Genomic DNA, 20,993 nt, shown 5'->3' with positions numbered 1-20,993 from the left:
CTGGTGTATGTTTTGATTAGACCCAAAGGGGAATCTTAGCTTCACTCCTTTTTAATGGTCCAATAGCTAAAATCATTCTTTCTGCCTTACTTAAATGCATTTGGAAATAGCTTCCCACAGTGCCTGAAGTGGTTTAATTACATCTGATACGGTTAGAAGAGATCTCCAGCTCTGTGTGCCAGAACTTCCTCTAGCTGAGAGGACGCGTGCTCGCTGATTACACCTTTGGTTGTTTCCTTTGCCTGGCAAGCTCCTGGTGATCTACAGTGTGGCTGTGGCTCAAGAGCTCGGTGGGACAGGTCCCTTGGTGTGCTGGATGCACCTTGGCATTGTGCTGGAGTGCACTGCCAGGCTGTGTCTCACTGCCTCGTGTCCTGCTTGGTGTGGAACTCTGGGAGAGATTGTGAAGACAGAGATGTATTACCCCAGTGCTATTGACAGGGACACTGCACATACAGATATGTGGCTTTTCCAGGATGAAAACTCAGTAGCAAGACTGGGAAGGAATTAGATTCGCTTTATCTTCCACCCTTCTTTCCCCCAAAATAAGATTATCTTTTTTATTTCACTTACATTGCTCTTTGTCAAATCCAAAGTGGGCTAGTGAGAACTATGCATAAAAAAAAAATGAGCCCAGTTAATTTTCTTCATAATATGTTACTGTTGGAAGGAATCTTCTTATACATATCTGTAAGAAATGGTCCTAGGATCCATATGAAGACTAGGATCCCTGCATTTTAGATAGCAGAATTCCTATAGCTGTCCTTCATAATGTTCCCTATGTGGATTCTCATTGCTCTAGTCATATTATGGAGCTGAGCCCCAAAATGTCCTCTGACAGAGAGACTGCTTAAAGCCTTTACCTCTCTCCAGCCACCATCTTAATTATAAAATCTATTGGATTTAGAAATACTAACCCTCTTTAATTTTAGTTGAAATCAATCAACTGAAGAAATTATTATAGGCATTATGAATGCATAAATCTTTTTTTCATTACAAAACCAGGTAAAACCCCTTCATTATATGAATTTTCAGTGAAAGAATTTAAAGTTTGAGTACTCTGGTCTTATTTTATTTTACAGGTCCCACAGAAATGAGAATTTTCCTGAAACTTCCATAGGTTCCCTGCCTTGTACAAGATGTGAAATTAACATATATGTTTAATGGGAGATAAATAACTTTAATCCTTCTCTGAAAAAGAACCAAATATTTTGAATTTAATTTTAGTTGTATGGTATGATCTAGTTTCTGTTCTAGGAAATCAGCAACCAAGCTGTTAATCACATACCTCTGCTCACATTTTACCCTTTTTAACTGAAAATATTTCATAGGACGGAAGTACCAGGCTTACAGGTGTGTCCAGAGACAAGGCTGTGCACGGCACATCAGTCCCCAGTGGAGATTCCTTTTGCTGTAATTGTTGCTAACAAGCATTCTACCAGGTGAAGTGGAATTATTAAAATGGCAACTTCAGCCAGGTATTAAAAAGATATGAAAAGGGTGGTGGAAGCCCTTTCCTGTAATGGTTTGCTACGGATGTCACAGCACCTGAACAGCTCTTTGTTCAATAAAAACATGTTACATCTTATTCTGCCGAGCCTTTGCTTTGCAAATTAAACACAAGACAGCCTCCTGGCAAGATTTGTATGTTTTTGCTGTGCCTTTCGTATCCACAAAAGGTGTTGGTAAACTTTTCTGTGCAGTTTGTCAACACAACCTTTCTTTAGCAGTTAATCTGATCTACTTCAGCTGTGATCTGTTTAGTTACATTTTTAAATGGCACACGGAAGCAAATTAGATTAGGCTTGTTTTCTTTGTTGAAAAATGGAAAACACAAAATCCAAGACGTGCAATATCTTGAATTACCTCAGGACCTGTTTCTGTCACACTTAAACAAATCTGCTACAAGGGCATGGCTGCATCAGTGGTAGCTCTCTAAAGCTGCACTCGTTTAGAAATCAGAAATTGAAGTGTGTTTAAACAGATTGTTTTTTTATTTTATGATCAAAACATTTGGGGTGGGAAAAAATTTGTACTTTTTCTGAATACATGAAGAGTGACATTTGCTAAATTCTACATTCTGGTTATTCTTTCTATCTTGAAGTTTTTTTATTAAGTTGTAACCACATAGGAAACAGTACTTGTCACAATATAATTGCACATTGGAGATTTGTGTAAGTTCCATACCTTGAATTCACAAGTTGAAGTTCAAAGTGATACTACAGTTCATCTTCCTTTAAAAAACAAAGAAGGGAATAACACAAAACCACCCCCAAAAGTACCCAAACCCAGTGATACCCAATTGTGCCCAAACATCTGAATTATCTTTTAAAGAGGAGAATTTGTCTGTTCTATGCAGTGTGTAGAGTCAGTAGGTTTTTCCTATGTTACTTCTTATCCTTGTCTTTGTGTGGGCTGATAACATGTCTGAATCTTAGAGAAAGAAGAAGACATGGAAAACAGATTTTGTGTTAATTGGTAAGTGAAGTGCAGTATCTGTATCTAGCATGAAAGCAGCCATTGGAATTGCAGATTTGGCTATCCATTTTGTTTCTAGGAACTGACAAATGTACAATTTGCAATCCTATGTAATTATGATCTGATTCTAGAGTACTGTAATTTCTACCAGTATCTAGAGATATATAATTTTAGCATAAAATTTCAGTAGAGAATGTGCAGGGATTAGTGGCACAACCTTAGTGAGAATTACACTCTTTAATTCCTTGGATATGATGTTGGCATTGTGTCCTTAATCTATTTTGAGAGGTCATATTATACTGAAAATCTGTAGCAGTACATGAACAGCAAAGGATACTTGTGGCTTTGTGTGAGAGCTGTCCATCAGTTTATAGAACATGCTTTATATACCCCTTTTGCTTAGCCACTGGCACATGGTGAAGGAAAAAATGGATGCTAAACTAAAAACAGTTTAAAAATAGTAGATTGGATAAATGCTGACATCTTTTTGATCTAATTCTTTTGGATATTTTGTTACAGTCACAAATGACAGCTGCTTGCCAGTTTAAGAAAAACAAATACTTAGAATTGACACAGCTTTTTAAATTTGATTATCTTTTGTGTGCTTTATTTCAAAGACAAGGTTACTCTTTTTTTCATGTAATGTATTTGTGCAAATCTTAGGACTTTTCAAAGTAACAATAAAAAGCATCTTAGTGTCTTTTTTTTTTTTTCATTATTCCTCCTTGGTTACTGTTTGATGGCACTGGTGAATATTTGACAAGCAGTTTAGAAAGCAAAGATAAAAATGCATGATTGTTTTATCAGCTATTTATTCTGATGTTTAACATTCTGTGTGCTATAAGCTTTTATTGTGCAAATACTTAGACATTTGAGCAGGTCTAGATGGCAATATTTATGTTCAGCATTAATAAGTTATGTTAGTCAGTTCAGGATCAGAACCCTGAAAATTAGGTGTTGCATATATCAAACCCTGTTTTCAGTCAAAGTAAAAATGATTTCCCAGAGTCTGAAATGCCTTGCCTGGGGGACTGACTTTGCTCTCGAGCAGTACCACACAGAGTATTCATGTGACAGCATTTTAAAGCCCAGAACAATAATTTGAAAAAAGTAAGTTGAAGTTAGAAATATGAATTAGTTGGGTCATGATCATTAGCTCTTAATTTTTCTGTGCTTTGGTAACTGTGTCAGCTATAAGCTGCATACTGCAGAGGAGATTTTCAGCTGGAGATCCAAAGCTTTTTGGGGACACAGATTCCACGTTCTCTGAAGCTGTGAGTTCTGGGCGCTATCTTGACTCCTCTGCCACAACCTTTCTCATAAGTCTCATTTCTTGCTGGGAGCACACATTCTTGCATGTTGTATACATCTCACAGAGGAAAACTGTGTTTCAAAGGAATTGCTGTATCAATTAACTGCCCAACACTGAAAGAATCCAGCATTTGAGTAATACCAGTTAATGATGATAATTTTACAGACTGTATTAAAAAAAGTAGTAGTTTTCCTGTTTTTCTTTTGTATATATATACACATGTATCTATGCATATATATACACCCATATATCTATGCATATATATTTAAATATGAGGAAATAATGTCTGGTTTCTGTTGAGACATCAAGCTGGATAGAGCAGATAATGTATCACTTTTCTCAAGCTATCACACTTCTTAATAATGGAATGCTTTTAAAATATTTTTCCGTTTATACATCACTGTAGGAAGGCATTTCACTTAGCTTTTTTACATTACCACACTATGTACTATGAAGTGTTTTCACTTAGCTTTTTGTAGCACCACACAATGTACTGTGAAGTGTTGAGAGAATAATCCAGAGTAATTATTAGACTAAGTGATAATTTCATTGGAGGTAGTTAAGGAGAACCAGATGAAGACAATTGTCAGATATAACAAAAATGGTCACAGAGTAGTATGAAAGAAATAGAGTTGGGATTCTGATAATTCATAGTGAAAATGGAACTAAAAATAATGCAATAACATATACCTGACCTGTTTTAGATTTGACTAATTTATTTGAAATACTTGAAGCTGATGTGCTAAACTAGGTGTATAAATTCAAATTGGTGAGCATGGTTAATGTTTATGAAAAACAAAGATGATTGAATTTTATGCAATGTACATATTTTAGTATGCTACAAAAAGAGTTGTGTTGCATAAGAATACTGAGGCTGTTACTTGGTGTGACACTTCAAAGTACTTTAAATGTAGTGAGTGTATTTTGCTGTTAAAAGGGCTATATTTTCTTCAAGTTGAAACAGAAAAAGCATGCCAACATATTTGGGGTTAAATTAAGTATAGCCAGCGTATGTAAATATGGATTGAATGAGACAAGTTAGGTTTTTTCCCTAAATGTGTCAAAAAGTACTACTTGTTCCTTTTTCTATTGCAACCTGTGACATGTGATTCTGTATAGTATTATCCCATGTTATGTTTTTCTCCTCCTGTTTATTTTCTCTCTACAGTTGTTTTTGCTAGAGAAAGCAAACTCCCTTGGCTGAGAGTTACACACAGATGTAGAGAAAAACATTTAATGTAACAAAAGGAAAGAAATGCTGAAATGCATTCCAATAGGGTTGGAAGGGGCCTTTAAAGGACTCATTGGAAAACAGAGCTAGAAAATTTGCTTTCACTGTACACAAACAAGGTGGGTTCACAGCTGCAGCAAACTCTGTGTTGTAAAGTTTTTCTGCTGCTTCTCAGGTCTTGAGAATATATTCCATTTACCACACTTGGTTGCACACAGAAGCAAAGGAAAGGGATTAGCTTAGTTTTGAAATAGACTACAATGCTCTTCAGGTTGTTTACTCACAGGATCATCTTCACACAGGGAACTGATAAATTGGAAGATTAAATATGTAACTTGTTTTGAAATGACCTTTAAATGCTGTAGACATCACTGGAATTGAATACCTGTGTCTCACTAAAGGGGAAGAAAATCACCATCCCAGCCTTATTATTACTATGGTTTTCTAAGATTTATTAAAATCTGAGCAAGAGTCTCTTTCTGTGCAGGCACTGTGTATGCACACTGTGAAAACAATCCTCTGTCTTCAGGAGCTTATAATTAAAAACCCCAGCATGGAGGGATTTATACATATGCATCTTTTTATGCAATGTGAAGTTAGTGACAACATTCTCATGAGATTGAATTAATGGTTTTGGGGATTCAGGGCCCAGGAATGAAGATCAGGCTGTGTGGAATACCTCATCTGCATAGAGTGCTGTTAGAAATAATGACTTAGTTCTCTTTGTAGGGAACAAAATAGAGGCCAAATGGTGTTTGCTACTTTTGATAGCTATCAGCATCATGCCAGTCTTGAAATCTATATCCATGTACTTATCCATGAGATCTGACAAAGTCATTTTCCTCTGAAAATGTCCAGGATTGTCAGTATTTGCTACTAGTATAGAAGGTAATACAGAGAAAGAAGACAAACCAAAATGAAAAATCTGCTTTCCTCAGTTCCAGCAAAAGAGTACTAGGTTGGATTATAAAGATAGTATGTGTGGGGGGAAAAGTGACAAAATATTTTGTTTCATGGTTAGTATTTATCATGAAATGACATGTCTTCCCTTAGAAACTGTATTCCATAGAAACTGTAAAACCACCTGTAAAAAGGAAAAGGGAGCTTGGCTGTTTCAATTCACTAGCATCTATCAGAGTTACAATTCTTACTGTATTTTTGTTCAGTTTTGTTTGTTAGAGCAGCAAAGGTAGACTCTTTCACCTTCATGTTTTCAATAAATGGATAGCTTGATTTTACTATTGCTTTAAAAATCCAGTAAATAAAACGCCATCTTTTTCCTATAGACATGCACAGGCAGTGGGATCCATTAATACTTTGCTGCATTAGTGAATTACCTCAAGTATAATCCATTTCAGCAGCAGCATGTTTGATCTACACATTCATGCCTGTGTTTGCACTCCTGCAGCAGGGAGAGACCCCACTGAACACCTGCAGCAGTGACCCTATTGTTGGCATCAGTGTTTTGTTTGTTAAACACTTCACCATTATGCTATTATTTAAAAGGCCAGCATTGTTTCTAAGTTAATTACTGTACCTGTGAGACTTCATTCTTGCTTCACAAAGGTGTTTCCAAGAGGAGTTAAGACTTGTTTGTTACTCTCATTTTACAGGTGTCTTGGAAGGTTGTTCTGTTTGATGTACAATAGGCCCAGCAGCTGCCAAATGGACAAACCCAAGTTTCATAGAACAGGTATAGGACAGGGAGGGAAGGGAGCCAGCAGTTATCTTGTGCTGGTTTTCTCTTCATCACAGTGGCTCACAGTGTTTTCCACATCAAAAAAGCAGAGGTCTGTTTTGGGTGATGCCTTTTACCTGGTCAGCAGTAATGGAATGGGAGAATCATTGTGGGCCAGGCAAAGAACTCTTGCTCTGCAGTGTGTGTATGTGTAAGTGCAGTCTCCTTACCCAGACAATGCTTTTCCCTAGTTTCTGCTTGTTTAATTTACTGTTTGTTGTGGTTGGGTGCTTTGTACATTAAGGGGTTTGGTTTGTCTGTGCATATATTTTACTGTTTTAACAGCTGAGATTGGCTGGGTTTTGGTACTGAGAGAGAAACCTGGCTGCCTGGGCTGGATCTTTCCAGTGGCTGGCAGCGATGTGTTTTCAATAAAGGCACTTCATGAAAGTCGTGTCATTTGTCATCTGGATCCATCTGCATTGCAGGTAGTGTATCTCCAGGTCACAGTGGGCTTTTTTTTCCTTCCCAATTTGCTCCTGTTCAGGTACTTCTCGTCAAACTACTTTAAATGTGATTTTAGCATAGATCACCCAAAGGCAATTGTGTTTTACTGCTCCATCATTCATGTTTATTAAATTCACCTGTCTCTTTTGGGACATAGATTCCTTCTCTTATGTTGTGTTCAGAATTTGTGTCTGCTGAAGCAGGGCAAGAAATAACCCAGCTCTTCCAGTAGGTGATATTTTCATTACCTGCATTTTACTGCCACATGCTATCTTGTTCTGTTCTGTGTAATTGCAGAGAATGAATCTGTACAAATATTAGTTCAACTGATCTTTCCAGGGCAGTAGTTGCAGTCCTGTAGTTCAGTTATTTAAAACATGCAATGTGTGCTGTAGGGAATAGTTTTGTTTTTCATCTCACTAGATCTTATCCTGGCTGCTTATCATCCTCACTGAAAGCTGTCAGCCTAGGCATTTCAGATCCTAAACTGTGGTTTCTTTTTTCTATGACTACAGTTTTGTTCTGATTTTACTCAAAGCTGGATCTCATTACTTCAAAGCATATCTGAAGTATCCGCAGAGCTCCTGTTGTTCCCTTCAGCACTGAGAGTCTCTTGGGTTATTTGCTCAAGAATGGTCAGTGTTTGTTTTTATATATCCTGTAATACATCTGCATCTAACAATTGTAATACAGTGCATCTAACAATGTATTTTGCCTGCCTCTGTTGGGTTTTTCAAAACTTAGTCTAAGTAGAACATTTAGAGGATTTGATTTCTATGATTGCTGTTGGTTTCATATACCCCTATGGTTGTAACAATTGAAATCTATTTTGATGAACTGTTCTAATTAAAACAGACCAAAATGCTGTTATGGAATCATAAAATGGTTTGGGTCAGAAGGGACCTTAAAGATCATCTCATTCCAACTTCCCTGCCATGGATAGGGACACTTTCCACTAGATCAGGTTGCTCAAAGCTCTATCCAGCCTGGCCCTGAGCACTGCCAAGGATTTGGCATGTACAGCTTCTCTGGGCAACCTCTGCCAGTGCCCCACCACCCAAACAGTGAAAATGTTTTCCTTAATATCCCGTCTAAATTGACTCTCTCTCAGTTTGAAGCCATTCCCCCATTTCCTGTACTAAATGCCCTTGTAAAATGTCCCTCTCCATTGTTCTTGTAGTTCCCTTCAGGCACTGGAATGCCACAAAAAAGTCTCCTCTGAACCTTCTCTTCTCCAGGCTGAACAACTCTAATTCTCTCAGCCTTTCCTTATAGGATGGTGCTTCATTTCTCTAATCCCCCTTTTGGCCTTCATCTGGACTTGCTCCCATAGGTCCCTATGCTTCTTATGTTGTGGGCCCCAGAGCTGGACACAGCTGGGGTCTCAGGAGTGCTGAAGAGAGTGGGAGAATCCCTTCCCTCACCCTGCTGTCCACACTACTTTTGATGCAGCCAGGAGACGTTTGGCTTTCTGGGATGAGAGCTCACATGGCTGGGTCCTGTTGAGCTTCTCATCAACCATCACCCCCAAATGCTTCCCTCAGGGCTGCTCAATCCCTTCTCCTCCCAGCCTGTGCTGTGCCCTGACCCAGCTGCAGGACCTTGCACTTGGCTGTGTTTAACTTCATGAGGTTCACACTGCTCCACCTCTCCAGCCTGTCAGGGTCCCTCGGGATGGCATCCCTTCCCTCCCGTGTGTCACCACACCACACAGCTTGGTGTTGTTGGCAAATTTACTGAGGGTGTCCTTCATCTCACTGTCCATGTCAGCAACAGCTGCACTAGTCCCAGTACTGACCCCTGGGAATGCCACTCCTGACTGGTCTCTGCTTGGACACCAAGCCATTGACCATGACTCTGAGTGTGACCATCAAACCAGTTCCTCATCCATTGAGGCCTCCATCGTTAAATCCATGCCACCGCAGTTTAGAGACAAGGATTTTGTGCAAGATTGTGTCAAATGCTTTTGAAAAGTTCAGGTAGATTACGTCTGTGTCTCTTCCCTCATTCACCAGTGCTGTAGCCCTGACACAGCAGGCCACCAGATATTTCAGGCAGGATCTGCCCTTATGTCACAGTGTTTGCTGTCACAAATCATCTCATTTTCCATGTACAATAGGAACTTCCCTGGACTGCCACATCATCTTGAGTATGATGGGTAGTGGCTTCTTCTGAAGGTAACTCCTTCTGCCAGTTCCCTCAGGACCTGCAGATGCATCTCATCAGGTGCCATGGGCTCCTGCACCTCCAGGTACCTGAGATGGGCTCAAACCTGGTTTTCGCCTATGGAGAGCAGTTCTTCATTGTCCTAGTCCCTGCCTTTCCCTTCTGCACTCAGGCTGTGTGGCTGGAGCACTTGCTAGTGAAGTCTGAGTCACAGAAGTCACTGAGTACCTCAGCCCTCTCCCTGTCCCTGGTAACCAGGTCTCCCATTTCCTTCTGGAGAGGACACATATTTTCCCTTGTCTTCCTTTACTCAGCAATGTACTTACAGAAGCTTGTGTTGCTGTCCTTGACATCTCTGGCCAGATTTAATTCTATCAGGGCTTTAGCTTTCCCAACCTGATCTCTGGCAATTGTGTGGCCATGCTGAGTATTTGGCTGGAGTTAATCTTAACAATAATCTACATGGAATTAAGGAAAAAAAAAATATGAATGTGTTCCTCTTGTTACATTTGCTCTCAGTTAATCTGCATAACCGTTGCCAGACATAATGAGTGTCATAAATCTTAATGTACAAAGGACATTTAGATAAACCTTACTGGAGCAAATAGTAACAACAACCTTTCTAGAAGGTCTCATTAATTTGCTGATTTTTAAACTAGTGTGCCATACAGGATTTGAGAAGAAAATAAAGCATTTGGTTCTGTAATTATTTGTGCAACTGCAAATGCAGTCTGCTATCAACCATCTGCCCTGCAGGCATTACTTTCAGTGCCATTTGGATCATCAGCGTAGTGCATGATCCTCTGTATCTTGTGTTTTGTGGCTGGCTTGGTGCTGATACTTCTCTTACTAATATCTGTTTCATGTTTCTGCCTTTTTACCTTATCCCTTTCCTTTATTATTTTCAGTCTTTTCAAGGGTCTTCTGCACAGTCAGAAGAGGTGATGCTGTACTCCTGGACTGGCATGTTTTTATTTATTATGTGAGATTCACAGTGAAACACTTTATTCCTCTGAAGCTTTGCCTAAGGAATTCAATTTCCATTTCTGCAGGAGTTTCTGGTGTCTGTACTTTCCTGGTCAGTTCAGTGGTGACTGAAGGGTGGCCTGTAAGAGTAGGTGGTTGCCCTCTCTGCCCTTTGAACATGGCATGGGAGAAATCCAAGCACTGCTGTTGCTGATCTTTGCAGTAGAAGGGCAAAATAATATTCAGTGTCCTTGGGTTGTTTCTCAGTATCCAGACTTCTGCTGGCTTAGGTGGGCCAGCAAAGCTGTCACTCATTTTACTATAGAGGACTGCAGGTTTTACTCTAAATCAGGTGACTCAGCAGCTGCTTTAGGGTCACAAAGCCTTGATGATTCCTAGCATGAGGAGAGCCCTTTTAGAGTGCTTTGTCTCATATATAAATCTTTGATTAGCCTATGTACCTGATACAATAATATTCTCCCAAGTAGCTTCTGCTGTGCTCAGTTTGTGGGGCAGCAGACCTTGTTTTATGTAGGGATTTGCAGGTGTTGGCATATCTGCTGACTTCACTGCTAAGGAGTTGGTTGAATTTCACTTGTTTGAAGAACCTAAATGCGTGCCATTCCCCCCAGAGCATGACTTCAGCCTGCAGGTCCCTAAGCCTGTTAATGGGCTTTTACAGTGGCATTTCATCAGTGCTGCGGGAAAGCTCATTCTTAAGGACTTAACAGTAACATTATTGAGAGCAGTTGGGCCTTATGGAACTACAGAGACTTCACAGAAATTAAGTGTAATTGGGTGAATATGACAGATGGTGTCCAGTCAGCCAAGCCATTCTTTTTACAGGAATTTTATTTCCTGTGTTTTTGGAGACTGTAATGTTCAAATGACACATTACATCCATTCTTGTTCTTCTGAGTCTGTTGTGCTCTTAAGGATCCCATAACCTGTTTGTCTTGACACAGCAACATAGCAGCTTTCTTTACAGAAGGAGTGCATGGAAAAGGTCTGAGTGATCTTGAAGATTAGTCTGGTACAGTGTATTTTTTTTTTATTTCTATCTGGTTTGATCATCCATTGTTTTTGAATTGCAGCTCACAATATGGCAGAAGAAACTCAAGATGAAAATGCCCCCTCTAATTTTCCATTTGCTTCTAAATGATCAAATTCTTATCCAATTCATCATCTTTTTATAATGTGAACTGTTTGTTTCAGGAATTTTCTCTGCCTATGTATTTTGCTTGTGCAAAGGTTCCTCATTTCACACAGAGTTTTTGGGTGATGCTGTTAGTAATATAAAGCAACAAAAAGAGAAAATGCAAGGGTGACAGTTCTTAAACAATTTGTTAAAGTTGAGTGGTAGTATGAGTCTGCTTGTTTGACCAGCTGTACATTTTGGTGCAGTTAGTGCTGGGCTGCAGAGATGTGTTGGGTGAGATTTTGGACCTTTGTCCTTGTAAAAAATTATTTTAATAGAAAATGTTCCTGTATGAAGCAGTGTCAGGAAGGAAGAAAAAGCATTGCCTTGTTCATCAGGCAGAAGCAATAGAACTGCTTTACTGTGGCAGATTTTTCTTTTAAAAAAAACCCCTTAAATAAAATCAGTGACTACATGCGTTTTGGGCATTCTAATTAGAAACATTTCTTCTTAATTGTTTTTTCTTGCAATGGCTTAATGAAATACAAGCAGTTTGCATTTTCAAAGAACAAAGGCGAAGTACTTGCTGTGAAAAGTGTTATTTGAATTAAGTATTTTCAGATTTTACTTTAACTGAAATGACCCCATGTGGAATTACAGTAAAAATGTAGCAAGATGCTGACTTAAAGAATCTACCTTCATCTCAGCAGTAAAGTGTGGAGCTTTCTGTGATCATGAAGTTCCATCTTTAAAACCTGATCAGTCTTGGGTTTCTCTCTAAATGCTTTTAAGGAACAGAGATTATAAGAAGCTTAGAATGCTAAAAGTCTTTAATATGTTTTCATCTTTGTTATGACATGCAGTACTTTAGTAAGCCTGGCTTACTATAAATTGAATTTAATGTTGAAACTGTTTCTGCAAAATAGATTTTGTGTCTTAAAAGGGTGGTATGAAAAAAAAGAAACTTTGACTAAAATGTAATTTTTCCCTTTTAAAAACGAGAGTTGAGATGTTTTAATCAAATGCTGTAATTGAAATTTGAAAATAATGCCATCTAAAGATAATACTTAAATCTCTGTTGCCTTTGGTCCAGGCAACTGATAGGAATCTTTACAATAGGTAGCTATAGGCTTGACATCTTAAATCCAGCACTAGTAACTTCTAAATGGGTGGACTGTTCAAGTTTTGTGTAGAAGGATGGTTTTTTCCTGAATCTGCAAGGAGATACATCCAAGCTCTGATTGGTCAGCTGAATTTGGACTAGACTATTACTGCAGAACTGAAAGGCTCTTTGCAATATTATGTATAGTGTAAAATTGCTTTTTGTTTTAAGTGGGTCAGAGCCATAGCCAAGATGCCAGGCAGATGCATGACCCTTGATCTAATAGGAGAAAAAATTAATCTTACTAGATCTTCAGGATACTTCAGCATGCTGAGCAGATTGCTAATATGTATGCATGCTCTTCAATAATTCAGTTTTCATGAATTATAAAGTTATATTTCTCTATTAAATCCAACTGAGTTTCATGCTGCCCCTGGGATTTTCTAGCATCACATCAAACTTGTAGGCAGAATTGTCCTAACAGCCTCATTCTCTCTCTCTCTCTCTCTCTCTCTCTGAGATTATTTCCTGCCATCTTTCAGTCAGTTTTTCTGCTGTACTGAGCCTTTAGTTTCTGACCATCCCAGTTATTTGGACCAGAGTGCAACAAAAAAACTGAGCAGGACAGGCTGGGTCCTCACCAGATTAACAACCCTTCCAGAGGGATGAGCAATTGATTCCTGCTCCTTTGAGGAAGGGCAAAGGCTGTGCTCCTGCTCACATGCTTTTTTGTTTTCCAAAGAAATAAAAGGCAGAAATCAGAACTGATTTCAGCTCTTGGACCCTGGAGCATCCAAGAGAATGCCAGATGCTTTGCTGAGATGATCTGCTAAATCTTTTTGCAAGGACTCACTGAAGTGTGAGAAAAAGGGTCAGTGGCACTTACACACTTAATCTCAGAGTCCTCTGCAGATGTTTTTCAAGGGAACCAAGAGCAAGGGTGTGATGGAATTGCTATGGAAACAGAGCTTAATAAATATTATTTATTTATGCATGCATATATTTAAACCCAGACTTCACTTAATGGCATTATCTTGGAACTCACCCAGTTTCAGGAGACTTTGTTAGTTGGAAATTGGGGAATGTGAAATGCTGGCTGCTGGTCAGCAACTCCAAGGTCCAGCAGTTCTGCAGAAAACACTGACAAAGTGCAGGCTGAAAGTGGAGTGTTTACTGTTGTAGCAGAATATATAGGTTAAATTGAACCCCTTTTGTGTTTAGAGTTGCATAAGTGCTATTAGACATCAGGAAAGGGCAGAACTGCAGCTTTCCAGTGATGCTGGAACTGAGTAACTGTTAAAATAGATAGAATTGGTGGTAATAAGGCATTTCTTAACATTATCCTGTGAAGGATTCAGAAGAGTGGTGGGGGCAAGGCATTCTCATGCCAGTCCAGCATCCTGGAGGGAGAGAGGATTGTTGAAGCAACCATATTCTACTGCATCTTGCAGTCAGTAAAGAAAGCTGGAATTCAGTTTTATTTGTTAAATAGTAAATGCAGGGCTTGTCATTAATCAATGCCTAAAAAAGGTTGTGGAAAACTACTCAGAACTTTATAAAATATGAAGTGGGATAAGGAAGGAGCTGGAAGCTTCAGATGACATTGTCATCTGATTTTCAAGGTATGCTGCTCTTGGTCTCGGCTTTGATTGCATATATTCAGAAGCTTTAAAAAAAGTCTTGCAGTAAGAAGGGCAATGTGGAGAGTTTTAGCATTGCAACATCCATAGTTTTTGGATGGAGTTTTATTTTTGTTTGGCAGTCCTCTGGTGTATCTCATAGTTGCTTTGCATTCCTGGAATGCTGAATGCAAATCACCCCATTCTCTAACTGGGGCTTGCTGTTTGGTGTTATTTAAAGGGCCATGTTTACCATGCTACAGCTGGGCATTAAGAGACATACAGGAACTGTGCCTGAACCTGAATTTGTCTTGTTGTGGCTTCCCATGCAGGCACAGGACATTTTCCTGCCCCCTTGCTCCATGCAATGTGTCATGCCAGGACATGGATGCTAGGATGGCATGTGCATCACTGCCTCTGCAATTCTTGGGGTCTCTGTTAGCATCATTGCATGGTTTTTGCTTTTTTTCATGCATTGTCTAACACGAGGAGGATTTGTTCAGGCCATTGAGCCTGAAACTTTACACTTAGACATCTTTTATGCAATTGTTTGGCTGAAAAATCTCCATTAGGGTAGTTCTACTTTCTGGCTGTGCAGCTAATACTTCCACAATCGTAATGAAACACTCTTCTGCCAACTTGATATTGTATACCATGGAGGAATGTGTGTCTTCCTCTTATAACTTCTGTAATTTATAAAATGAAGAATGCTTGATGTAAAGCAGGACATCTTTATAACTGTGAGGGTCTTTTTTCTTTAATTCTTTTTGTAGACTATGGGTAATGCATTACTTCTACAAGAGATAATAATTTCATACCTGAGGTACTTGAACAGCATAGTTTTAATCTGTGTAACATCAGCCTTTTGTAGCATATAACTTAAGAAAAATTGTAAAAGGCTGATGCTACAAGAAATGCTTAATTATAGGTCTTTGATAATGCTGGCATTGGAAAGGGGGCATTCTGCATGCCTTTATTAGCTGTTCTGTCTAACTCTACTACAGTATTACTGTCTCCTAAAGACTGTGAATTAATACATGAGATTCACTTTTTTTTTTTTTGCAATTTTCATTGCAATACTCTCGGTTTTTATGTAGGTCAGAATCCAGGTAGGTTTGTCCTGGATCTTTTTTTTTTCTCTTTTGGATTGTTAAGAGTGATATAAGAGAAAGGCCTAACATTTTATGAAAGTCTATTGTAGGAGAAAATTAATTTTCCTTGTAAGAGGCTATTGTTTTTGTTCTATAGCACTATTTTCCTTGTAGATGACCTATTACTGTTTAAAAGATTCAATTATCTATGTTCAATGTTTAACTATAGTGTTCTTACAATAGAGACCTTTGTTCTCCAGAAAAATAAAGCCTAGTCAGTAGTTTGCTAAAGTACTTTGCAAAAATAGCTTTTTGATTTCAATGCCAGTCTTCAATATCTAATTAATGAAAATGATTGAATTCACAGGAGCTAATCTCCCAACAAGCAGCAATTAGCAGAGAGAAATATGGCGCTGAGCAATGCTGCATATCTTGCCTACCTCTAAACATTGAAGCGTGTGGCAATAAGTGTGACTTCTCAGATATTCAGGAATAAATTATGGTTCTCAGTGTGCAAAAATTAGGTGGTAATTATGCTACCATAGTTTTAAATACTGCTGAATTGCTGAGCAGTTCACTTACACTCCTCCCTTTTTCTAAGCTTTATATGCAAATTTTATATTTCAGTTCTCTGTGCATTGATGTTTTGCATTAGAAGAGAGTGGAAAAGAAACCAAGCTGTAGACAGTGGATTTTGAATTTCTTTTTGAGCTGTCTGATTATATATTTCTGTTGAAGTCTGTGTGAGCCAGAGTTTTGCAATTTTTTGTGGACTGCATTTAAATCCTCTGAAGTCAAGTTTTTTCAGTTAGGGCAGGCAGACTTCCATGGAACATAGTGGGAGTTTTGTAGGATAACTGCTGTGAGAGTTTCCTCCATGGGTGCAGTTAGGTGTTGTTTTGAGTGATAAATTTGTTCCAATTATGTACTCTTTGTCTTTGCAGTGTTCTGGATGATGAGGGGAGCAGCCTGCGTCAGCAGAAGCTTGACAGACAGGTAAGATTTTGGAGGAGGGCTCCCTAAATTCTGAATCCTGGAGTAATGAAAACTCTTCTAAGTGATAGAAAATTGCATCCTCTGACTGGGGGAAGCAGAAGAGAGATCTGTGGAGGCTGAAGTTAACTCACAAGTCTAACTTTCATTAAAATTTGTCTTCTGACTCTGGTTTGAGTGATTCCCACTGCCTTGGACTTGTTTTAAGCTTTTGTATAATGTATTTGTTACCCCACTGATGGAGCAGTCACACCAGCCAACAGAGGTTAACCACAAAGTTTTGATTGAGAGGATTTAGCTCTCGTGGCTGTAACCTAGTGGCACTGTGTGCTGTGTTGTTTATTTTCTGACTGCATTCCTACATGACTTGTACAAGGGATTCAGAACATCTGAGGGAATTGTGTCATCAAGCTTTAATGGGAGCTGAGGTTTCTGGTTTTACTTTGATTTCTGTGGTCACCTTCTCAAAATATGTTGCCATTTTTATAGTTAAGCCTTGCAAGTTTAATTTTATCCTGTTCTATTGCCACTATTTCATCAGCCTGTATCTCATTTTCAAATTCAAGTACTATTTATGCCATAATCTGTACTTACTTCTGATTATGGTGGAGTCATGTTGAGGTGTTAATGCAACTTAGTGAGCTGAAAGAGTTCACTCTCCATTTTTATTCCTCAGTTTTATTGCATCTCCTTCCTAGAAGCTAAAATATCACTGTACAGAAGCAAGGAAAAGGTAAGGTAATAAGTAAAATTAACAGTTCAGTTCTCTGAAGTTGTGGAAGAGGGCTCAAATAACGTCCCTATGGTACCACTGGATGCCAAAGGTTTCGGTTTTCAGCAGATCTAGCTGAGAAATTTAAGTATTTAATAAAAAAGTTCATCTATTATAGCTGTTAAATTAGGCTCATGTCCAGTATTATCACTCGATTCTAGTTTGCAATTACCTGCTTTTAATTTACAGAAACTAAAATTGGCATCTCTGCCTCATGCCCTTGCTTACCCTCCCATTGCTTCATAGCCAGCATTCTCACACTGTTGTTTTCCCAAGGGTTATTTCCAAGCACGCTCTGACAGCTGGTGGGCTGCTCAGAAAGATGTATTTTAATTATTTGCTGTTTTCAGCAGAAGGTGTTTCAGCAGTGGGTTAGTTGTGGTTTTTTGGAAAGGTTTCCTGTAAAACCCAACATCCCAATCTCCCTCCTGCCAACTGCGGCCGCTGTGGAGCCGGGGAAGGGGTAAAGCTGACCATTGTTTTCGATGCTGAGTTGCTGCTGTTTGGAGTGCAGAAACAGATGCTTTGCTCTGTCTTTTCTCCAGAGAGCACTGCTGGAACAGAAGCAGAAGAAGAAGCGCCAGGAGCCACTGATGGTTCAGTCCAACGTGGACAGCCGGGCGAGGACGCGCAGGACAAAGCATTCGGAGGAGCAGGCCCCGCTGGTCGAATCCTATCTCAACAGCAACAGCAGCACCATATATCACGGTACAGAATGCCACCTCCTGCAGGTGTATTTGCTGAGAGTCCTGCTGCACTGCTCATTTTATGCTCAGGAGAACAAAGGCTCTTGTTTTGCATGTTTTAGTAAATCATTGATATCCTTCACTTGTGTTTGGGGATAAAACCATCAGAATTTTTCTAATGGAAGGGAGCAAGGTACCCAGGTGCCATTTCAGTGCTGAACTGGGAAAGCGACAGCTTGTCCCTTCTGCTGTGACTATTTAAGTTTCTTCAGGCTCGGTTCCTACTAAGTAAAGCTGATGGGTTCCACTCTGAATATCCCTCTGCATGTAATTTTACTTAAACCTGACAGAGGTAATGATAAATTTGAAACCTATTAACTAAGTTCAGCTAGGACTGAATATAGTAATTTCACAGATTCTGTGTTTCTGCGAAGTCCATTAAAACAGGTAGAGAAGAACATTTCAAACTTGTACAATGTCTCCATGTTCTCATTAAATATTACAGGATCCAGTAGGGATAGAGTCACTTCATATGTCACACCCACAGGGGAAAAAATTATAATACCATTTCTTTTCAAAGACCTTAATAATCAGAAATAAATCCTAAGGAAATCAGGCATTATTTAGTTCTGTCCTCATATCACCCATGCTTTTTGGCCCTCTAAAGATGGTATGGGCATACTTTTCCTCAGGATTTCCTAAGGGGTAGCTTGGGTAATCCTTGTCCAGAATTTGACTCTTGTAGATATCATTCCAGGTTGCTAACACCTCCAAGACATATTGAGAGTAGTAATTTTCTAGTTTTCTTGTTTTGCAGATCATTAAGTTAAATGTAATTCATAAGCTTCAATAGCAAAAGGCTTCCTTCCCTGACTATTGATGAGTTTGTGGGACAAGAGCTGAATCAATATCTACTGATATTGATTGGGAATGCAGTTGGCAGCTTTCTGGTTGGGAATGGTGTTAGGTGGCAGGATACATAGGTTTTGGGATTAACACATTCAATTTTAAGATGCCTTTGCGACTCTAACTCTGTTAAAAAAAAAACAGACCAACCAGTATCCTACTCTTATACAAACAAAAACTTAACTCAGCATTCAGTTCAAATTTCTGTCAGTTTTACTCCATGTGCTGTACTTTTTGTCTCTCTGTTATTTTATTTTCACTTGGTGGTATTATTTTTCCACAAGAATAAGGTGGGTATTTAGTAGACTAACAAATTCAGCTCTGAGAAGAGCAGGTTTCAGCATCTTTCCTCCTGGATAGCAATTGTTGGAAATTTTTAGCTGATTATAGCTACAGAATTTACTGTTAGAATCTGGAAATTGCATTGTTTAAATGTTGAGGTTTTGGTAATAATGGGCCTTTTAAATCTTGTTTCTGCAAGCAGAAAGGATACCAAAAGTGGTTTCAGATTGAGAATTATTTTTTCAACTTAGTATTGTTTTAATTATTTTTTTCTAATAAATATTTTTAAAATTATTACTATTTCCTTTACTGACTTTTTCTCAAGGTCTGGGATGTAATTTTTTAACATTAAATTGAATTGCTTTCTAGTCTAAACCAAAAAATTTGATTAGTTTGTTTATTTTTTAATCAGACAAAATAGAAATTTTCTTTTTCCTCTTACACTCAAGAGTTTATCAAAGGTACAGAGCTGTTCTAAGAAATAATATTATAGAGAGAAGGTGCTGTTTACTAAATCCCTTATATTGTCAGTTGATCAGGGTTTTAATTTTCACAAATCAGAGAAAAAGACATTATCATCCCATAATTGGTAACAAATTTCATATATGCATTAACTGAGCTAAATTGTACACCAATTTGCACCAGAGTGGACTTTCCCACTATAAGTGAGATTAACTGTGCTCTCAAGGTAAAAGTGACCCTTCCTGTCATATTATACCACACCATTCATTGGAGCATTTGGGATTTATTCTCCCTAAATCAGTTTGTTCTAAATTTGTCTCTCAAACCCTTTTAATGTTTCACAAGGTTTCAGAGAAGCAAAGAAATATAATGTTTCTCATACTCAAGACGACATTTGTTAATCCTTTGGGACAGCTCTCCTTGTAATAAACCATGCAGTTTGCAAGAGCCAGCTTAGAAGAATTTAATTACCTAGCAGGGTGTTTTATTGCCTTGTAAAATCCCTTGTTAGGCACGTTGCTTTTGAAAATATTACAAGAACTCCCGAAATGTCCATTTTTGGTGTGGCCTTCTCTGGGAATGTGCTTAATGTCTTCAGTTCCAGTTTGCAGGGTACATTTTGGGGTTTGATGACCATTTTTAACTGTGGCATTGAGCTTTAGGGCTGGCGGGTTTTTTTTCCCCTTCAATGAAAACATTTCTCTGTGGCAGTGTCGGATGCATGAGACAGCTGGGCTGTTTCTAAAGAACTATTCTGCTCTTTTCCGTTCATTTGTTGCTGTTATGGGCATGCTGATTCCAAGTGGAGAATGGCTCTTTGATGGCACTTGATGCTCTGCTGAATGAACTGCACTGCTTGGATGAGCATGTTTGTGAAATCAATTCCTGTGCTAGCAAATGCTACAGAAAGAACACTTCTTTCCACCTATCATCCTGCTCTACTGTCTCTTTTAGCTTGTACTGATTCTGTGTAGCACAAAAGTACTTGTTGATTTCAACAAATAATTGGATGCCTGTGTGGAGATATCTCTATGGTACTTTGAGCAAAGTAGGTCAGAGATAGCATCTCAGCAATTCTCAGATGCTGGGCTTTCAGTGCTGGGAAATTCTCCTTCATGCACTGCCATTGCTTATTCTGATGCCATTATCTGTGCTGGGAAATTCTCCTTCATACACTGCCACTGCTTATTCTGATGCCATTAACTGTGCTGCAATGGTTCCCTCATGGGCAACTCTACTCTGCAGTAAAAACGCATTTAATTCCAGAATAATCATCAGAGCTTGGAGTAGAAAGTCAGTCATTCTTCTTCTGGAATAGAACATCAGCCTGGTGAGCTACTTGTGGGTAGATAGAGAAGAGCATTGTATTTTGCTAGTTAAGCTAATTGTGTATTGCCAGAAATGCCATAATTTTTTTTTTTCTTAGATGACTTCAAGGTAGAGAAATGACATTGGTAGGACAAAATGGTATTTACATTCCCTGCCAAGGGTTGCTAGCAATTCCTCTGGGTACCATGAGACTTTTAAGGAGATGGGTGCTCTTCCAGTGAAGAAGTGGCTTTGCAGAATCCACCATGCGCAGGTCTCCACACAGAACATTTCTT

At 38.8% G+C, this 20,993-nt stretch overlaps 1 protein-coding gene across 10 annotated transcripts in view; it reads left to right on the top strand.

Moving 5' to 3' along the window:
- Window positions 1–20,993, top strand: part of TUB (TUB bipartite transcription factor) — a 144,331-nt gene that overhangs the window by 81,650 nt on the left and 41,688 nt on the right. For all 10 annotated transcript variants that reach the window (XM_021529503.4, XM_031505069.3, XM_085581422.1 and 7 more), the window contains exons 2-3: window positions 16,233–16,284; window positions 17,599–17,761. In XM_021529503.4, coding sequence (XP_021385178.1) covers window positions 16,233–16,284; window positions 17,599–17,761 — 215 coding nt within the window. The remainder of the gene's footprint in view (window positions 1–16,232; window positions 16,285–17,598; window positions 17,762–20,993) is intronic.

Source organism: Lonchura striata, chromosome 5 (genome assembly GCF_050655825.1).
Source record: "Lonchura striata isolate lonStrDom1 chromosome 5, ASM5065582v1, whole genome shotgun sequence".
NCBI lineage: Eukaryota > Metazoa > Chordata > Aves > Passeriformes > Estrildidae > Lonchura > Lonchura striata.
The sequence above is the reverse complement of the archived record's forward strand: the minus strand, read 5'-3'. Positions and strand labels throughout refer to the sequence as shown.